Source organism: Chelonoidis abingdonii, chromosome 1, assembly GCF_003597395.2.
Source record: "Chelonoidis abingdonii isolate Lonesome George chromosome 1, CheloAbing_2.0, whole genome shotgun sequence".
Classification (NCBI taxonomy): domain Eukaryota; kingdom Metazoa; phylum Chordata; order Testudines; family Testudinidae; genus Chelonoidis; species Chelonoidis abingdonii.
The window spans coordinates 346,491,583-346,498,528 of record NC_133769.1 but is presented as its reverse complement, the minus strand read 5'-3'; the positions used below and the strand labels follow the sequence as shown (position 1 = coordinate 346,498,528).

At 46.1% G+C, this 6,946-nt stretch overlaps 1 protein-coding gene across 1 annotated transcript in view; it reads left to right on the top strand.

The window, feature by feature from the left end:
* The first annotated feature begins 4,848 nt into the window (after positions 1–4,848).
* Positions 4,849–6,946, top strand: part of AMOTL1 (angiomotin like 1) — a 138,934-nt gene continuing 136,836 nt past the window's right edge. Inside the window, exon 1 of the mRNA XM_075066575.1 lies at positions 4,849–4,942. Coding sequence (XP_074922676.1) covers positions 4,849–4,942 — 94 coding nt within the window. The remainder of the gene's footprint in view (positions 4,943–6,946) is intronic.

Here is a 6,946-nt window from a genome sequence, read left to right as displayed (position 1 = left end):
GCTTCAGCTGGAGTACTGACTAGTTGTGGGTACCACACTTTTAGAAATATATGGACAAACCAGAGACAGTTCAGAGCAGAGAAACAAAAATGATAAAAGATTTAGAAAACCTAAACTATGAGGAAAGGTTAAAAAAAACTGAATGTGGTTAGTCTTGAGAAAATAAGACTGGGAGGACCTGGTATAAAGAGGATGGTGATGAATTGTTCTCCATGTCCAATAGCACTGGTCCCAGTACAAACCCCTGGGGGACACCATTATTTTCCTCTCTCCGTTCTGAAAACTGACCATTTATTCCTACTCTTTGTTTCCTATCTTTTAACCAGTTACCAGTCCATGACAGGACCTTCGCTCTTATCCCATGACAGCTTACTTTGCTTAAGAGCCTGTGGTGAGTGACCTTGTCAAAGGCTTTCTGAAAAGCCTTGGAAGAATTCTACCACATCCTCCAAAATCTGATGGTTGCATGGTGCAGTATTGGGGATTTAATCCCATGAATCATTTGCTTGTGTGTTTTAGTGTCAAGTTGTTACAATTTATTTTCCTGTTGTTTTGGCTAGTTGAGTTCTGCACAGTTTAGTCTTTAAAAACTCTAGTGCAGCTGTTACTGTCTGGAGACTACATGTAACAGATTGCTTTAAACTGGAAAAATTCCAAACCAGAAGCTTAACTGACCTTTGTCCTCTGACATCCAGTTTTTACAGATTAGAGGTTTGAAAAAATGTTACTGAAATAATAATTCTCATATTGCAGTATTTATTCTGCAGTTAGGGAGGACCTTAATAATGAGGACAAAAAGGAAAAAGAATTGGATTTGTGCCCCTTTTTTGTTCCTTTTTGATGTGTAGTGATGTGAAGGATTGGGGGGGTGTTTTTTTTCTCCCTCCCCCCCCCCTCCCCCTGGCCTTAGAAATATCATGAATGTTAAGTTGTCCTCTTTGTTTTTGTTAGAGGACTAAGTGGAAGGTCTCAGGTGTATATTGTAATTTCTCAGCCCTAAGTCAAAGGGCTGAGGAAATGCTTATGTAACCCACTGGTGCGTGAGTTACAAGTTCCCCTCTGTGCCAGTTCACAGAGGATATGAGTTGTTATGGCTCCCAACTACAGAGACTTCATTCATTAGCACAAGATGTAGCACTGCATACTTTACACGTGGAGGTCCCTGCTTCAACCAATCCCTGTGTGTTGGTCACAATGGCAGCCATCACTTCCTCTTTAACGTGCTCCTAAATACCTGAGGTGATTTTTGAAAATCTCCTTCAGCTCTGATCTGTTATAACTGCATAAGGCATTTGAGCTAACGGGGTGTTCATCACCATGCCGCAAATCTCAGAGTTCTAAAGTCTGTCTGAAAATCATGTCCCATCTGAATCAGTCGGTTTCATGTGCATCATATCTGTGATGCTGTAAACCAGCTACTTCCTATTTACCCACAGAGTCTTCCACGATGTATGGAAGTGCTGGCAGCTTCCCATAGCCTATGTGCAGGGCCATCCTTAGGCATACACAGCATATGCGGCTGCATAGGGCACCCGAAAATGTGAGGCATCACCGGGACCATAGGCGCCGACTTCTGATTTGCCGGGGGGTCCTTGACCCCCCCCCACCTCCACTCCAGGCCCTGCCCCCACTTCACCCCTTCTCCCAAGCCCCTACTCCACCTCTTTCCGCCCCTGCTCCATCCCTGCCTCATCTCCTCCTCCTCCTTCCTGGAGCTTGAACGCCACAAATCAGCTGTTCAGGGTACTCCAGAAGCACTGGGAGGGAGGGGGAAGAGTTGGTAAGTGTGTGGGAGGGGGGAAGGGGTAGAGGGGAGGAACTTGGCACCGGTGAGTGCTCTGCACCCACTGAATTTTCCCCATGGTGCTCTGGCCCCAGACACCCACAGAGTCCACGCCTATGATGGGAAGATCAGATAAGAACAGATCCGCTCCTGCACACCCAGTGCACGCTGCAGTCTCCTTACTAGGCAGAAGGCAGTGGCCATATTCACAGAGCCAAATGCACCGGCATAGGGCACCAGTATAGGGGCAGTATAGGGGCACCAGTATTCACAGAGCTGAATGCGCCAAGGTAGGGGCACCAGTTTAATAATACAGTGTAGGGCCCCATAAATCCTAAGGATGGCCCTGCCTATGTGTCAGGGAAGAAGGGTTCAGGAGGGGGAACCAGGTCTCCCCTGTTTCTGGATCAGGGAAGTAGTAGCTGCTTGGTGAGGGAAAGAAGTCTTCCTCTAAGTGGTTGTAGGAGGAAATGGACCCCCAGGCTTTCTGCCAGTGTTGGCACAACTAGCTCCAGGAAGGCGCTGAGAGAGAGAGAGAGAGAGAGAGAGAGTGCGCACCAGGCAGGAGGACTCTTAGTGATTCAGTGCAACAGTTTTCAGGCTCCACGGGATGAGGATGCAACTTTCAGCACTGCTATTTAGCAACAATAGACCAGCAGGGCCTGATTCTCTCCTCTCTCTTTTACATTAGGGTAACTCTGTTGGCTCTGAATTACCTTTGAGGAAATGAGGGGAGAATCAGGTCCATCCCATTAGGTTCCTTCTGATCTAGTCTTAGAAGTATGTGCTGGGCTATGCTTTATCATGTAAATACCGAGGACATAGGTTATGCATTCATTTGGAAATTTGAATTATGATGCAGGTGCGCGTGCGCACACACACACACACACACACACACACACACACACACTTCCAGCTATCGATAGCACATATGGTGCCCACAGCCATAGCGTCTACATGTCTAAACTGCATCTGGAAGTAAAGGCAAGGTCGTACCTATTCAGCACAAACTCTCCATGTGGACACTCTAATTCTGCATTGAGTGCCTTTCTGCAGTTTAGCTTAGTCCACTTTCAAAGTGCAGAATAAAGGTGTCCATATGGAGAGCTACTCCACAATAATGGTTCTGGGCTATTTCTCCATGTAGACAAGCACTGACTTGAGCTTCCACTCAAAAACACACTGCACCCCAGATACCAGGATAAAAGGCCTCTAGTCTGTGCGAAAAACATCTGATACCTAGTATCCAGTGGTTTTTCTTCTGATGTCTGGCTATTGTTCTGCTAAAGTTATGTTAATTGAGTAATAATGGTGGCCCAGAATCTCCCCTGCATTAAGACTGCATGAATGCAAAGCAGGCGCAGCAGTAAAACCAGCACAGCTAGCCCCAGCCTTCGCACTGAATCCAGTTCAAAACCATTCTCCGTGTCTGGACTTGCCTCAAACAAACGCATGGACCATCTCCTTCTCCCCTCCCTTCTTCCTCAGCTCATCTAGCAGTGGCTTCCTCTTTATCTCTCTGCCCAATCTTGTCAAAACAAACGAGTCTTCCTCTGTGGTTTCTGCTAACTAGAACAGTCATCTGATGCCTCTGTCTGTTTCACTGACTCTTCATCTATTTTCAAATCTCCTCTGGAATAAAGCTGTGTCATAACCCAACACTGCTAATTACCTGTGGATAGACTGGCAGCTGGCCATACAGGAAGGACTAGGAATGATTCCCACGCTCCTTTCCGCATGGACAAGATGGGAGGAAAAAAATATCTGCCTCCATGTGCTATTAATACCTCACACAATGCAAATCTCCAGATAATTTGGAAATTGATCATTCAAACTGTAGTTGCTATTAAAATAATAATAATAATAATATAATATATTATAATTAATTAATTATAATTAATACTAGAGTAGCTAGCAAATCATTAGGGTTCAGCTCTAAACCACACTATAATCCATAGCTAGAGAGTGCTGAATAGCATCAGAGAATTTCCAATGTTCAAAGGACACGGTCAGGTGGGTCTACAGAGGCTGAACCCAGGTGCTCCGGATCTAAAAGCAGGAGCTGCTGCCTTGGCTAAAAGATTAGCTTCCTTAGCTTGAAAGCAGTAGCAGACTCAAAAACCTGTTATGTGGCTTAGCCCCTATGGGGGCAAATAATCAGACTGTGTTACTGTGATATAATATATAATATACACATGTGGAATTTTTAAAGATGTGCTAATAATTCTTATGCACATGGCAAAACTTAAAGCAAGTAATTGTAAATGTTTTGGTATAATTTGGCTCAATGCTGATAAAGTGCTGTCCCTGACATCAGCTCAAAAATCCTATCTAGCAGTCCTGCCAGTAGCTCCCTCTCATTTAAACCAGGGACCACAAGTTTAAGCACCCTGGCTAATTGCTACTGTTATGGGAGTCTCTAAGATACAGGTCATACAGCTACAGAACTGGTTGCCACCTTTTTTTTGGTCTGAAAAAATGCTTATTTGTCAATACCCAAACTGTTCATGAAACAGCATCAGGTTCAAGACACCTGACTTAAAAAAAATTGGTTAAAAAAGGTTTTAACTCTGTTGAACCAGAAAGTTTTGGTGTTTCAAGTTGTCCTGAAGTTTTAGTAAATTTACACTAAAAATGTTAAAAAGGAAAAAAGTTAAAACTGAGACAAAACATTTCAATTGACCTGAACTGATTTTTTTTTTCCTTTTAGTTAATCACAATTTTTGAGACTTCAACTTCATCCCGATGTGCAAAGGGATGGGAAAAAAATTTAAATGTCAAAAATTTTCATGGGACAGGAAAACAAATTTCCACTTAACCCTAGTTAAACCAACACCTAAACATAATCTGGAAACTGTACACCCTTTCCATCTCTTGCACCCCTATGTGTGGTGTGGGCACAAGTTGGCCAATAGGAATAGACGTAGAAATACTAGTTTCACTCTGCTTCAGTGGTTAGCTGTTGGCAGATTTTGAAGCCTGGCAATTGCAATAATTCACAACAGGTTTTGGTTATTCCTCAGAAAGAACTCTGGGAGGCGTTACCAGCAACTCTCTGACACTGTATGGGAAGCATGGACCTTGGTGACAACTGGAAGCTGGATGAAACCAACTGGCTGACTCACAGCGGTATTTTTCACTTTGCTAGTGACAGAGGAGGTATGGTAGCTGTGCAGCTTTTAATCTGCCTAACCATTTAGTGTGTGTCTCACTCTCTGTGCCCCAGACTCAAAAAAGTTCCCAATAATAGTTTTGTGGAAACCAAAGTGTTTTGCTTCAGCAAAAATGTACCACCCAGCTCTATTTCCCTTTAGTGCTGGTGATGGCCAATCTTGGCACCTGTTACAGGTGTTGGGAATTGTCCAAGGTATTGCATGGCCTCTGTCCCTACAAATGCTTTCAAACTATTGGCCCTTGTCCTCTGGCTTAGGCAGCAGGGGCTTATGCCACACAATGCACAGCCAACCTGCGGAACTCGTTGCCAGGGAATGTTGTGAAGGTCAAAACTGTAACTGGGTTTAAAAAAGAATTAGATAAGTTCATGGAGGATAGCTCCATCAATGACTATTAACCAAGATGGTCAGGGATGCAACCCCAGGCTCTGGGTGTCCCTAGCCTGATTGCCAGATGCTGGGATTGGACAACAGGGATTGATCACTCGATAATTACCCTGTTCTGTTCATTCGCTTGGAAGCATCTGGCATTAGCCACTATCAGAAGACAGGATATGGTCTAGATGGACCATTGGTCTTATCTAGTATGCCCATTTTAGATCCAGAGATACTTGGTTCAGTCCCCGCAGACAATGACCACAACCATCAGAACAGGTCCTGTTAACACTAGAGATTCTCTGATGCTATTCAGCCATCTCTAGATATGGGGTATAGTGTGCGTTTGTATTGAAATGAATAAGGCTGTACTAATAATAAGCTGATAAAATTGTCATTTCACTGCTTACCAAACTTGGATAGCACTTCACCTGCACTGGCGCTAGGGCTTAAATTTAGCAGGAGCCCACTGGAGAAGAGCTTTGGAAAATATTTTCAAACCTGTAGGAGCTCCGCTGGAGGTGCTGGTGCCTCCCAGCACCCCCGTACTCCTGGGGGGCTTAAATCCGGAGTCCTGAATGTGGGGAGGGGACTCCAGGAAATAATCTTTGAGAATTTAAACATCTGCTCTGAAACAAGCATTGTCTTAGCAACCCTCAGACACCTCTCACCATTGTCCCTCCTCCTAACCATTAAATGTTGGCTGATTTCTTATAGGCACCACTGCATAGTCTTGCCTCAGCTACAGGATAGGAAGGATGGGCTTGTGGCTGAGGTTGGCCTGGGACTCAGGAGAGGTGGATTTGTTTCTCAGCTCTGCCATAAACTTCCTGTGTGACTCTGGGCAAGTCACTTTGCTTCTTTGTTCTTCAGTTCCCCATCTGTTAAATCAAGATGATTCACAGATAATAAGGCCCGAAGGTACCACTGTAATCCTCTACTCTGACCTCCTGTAGAACACAGGCAGGACCAGCGCTAGAGTTTTTCGCGCCCTAGGCGCACGGCCATTTCGCTGCCCCGTGCACCACTCCCGCGGCTCTGGTGGTCCTGCTGCAGTCGTGCCTGCGGCAGCTCCACCAGAGCTGCAGACCAACGGACCCTCCACAGGCACGACAGAGGCAGGTCCACTGGAGCTGCCTGCCGCCCCCCCCTGGCAAAATGCCGTTCCCAGAAAATCCTGGTGCCCTAGGCGATTGCCTAGTTCACCTCAGTGGAAACGCCGGCCCTGAACACAGGCCATAGGACTTTCTTGTTTGAATTAGAGCAGTGGTCACCAATGGGTCAACTGTGACCACTTGATTGATCCTAGAGGATCTCCCAGTCGATTGCAATCTCCAGTGGTTCAGTGGAGCTGCCGCTAAGGCAGTTTCCCTGCCTACCCTGGCCCCACGCCGCTCCCAGAAGTGGCCAGTGCAGACCCATAGCCCTGGGGGCAGGGGAATGAGGAGACAGGGGTTTCCCTCTGCGTGCTGCTCCTGCCTGCAACACTGCCCCCGCAGCTCCCATTGGCCAGGAACAGGGAGCTGTGGCCAATTGCAGGGGCGGTGCTGGCAGAGAGGGGCAGTGCGCAGAGCCACATTGGCCCCTTCTGGGGGTGGCTTGGGGCAAGGGCAAG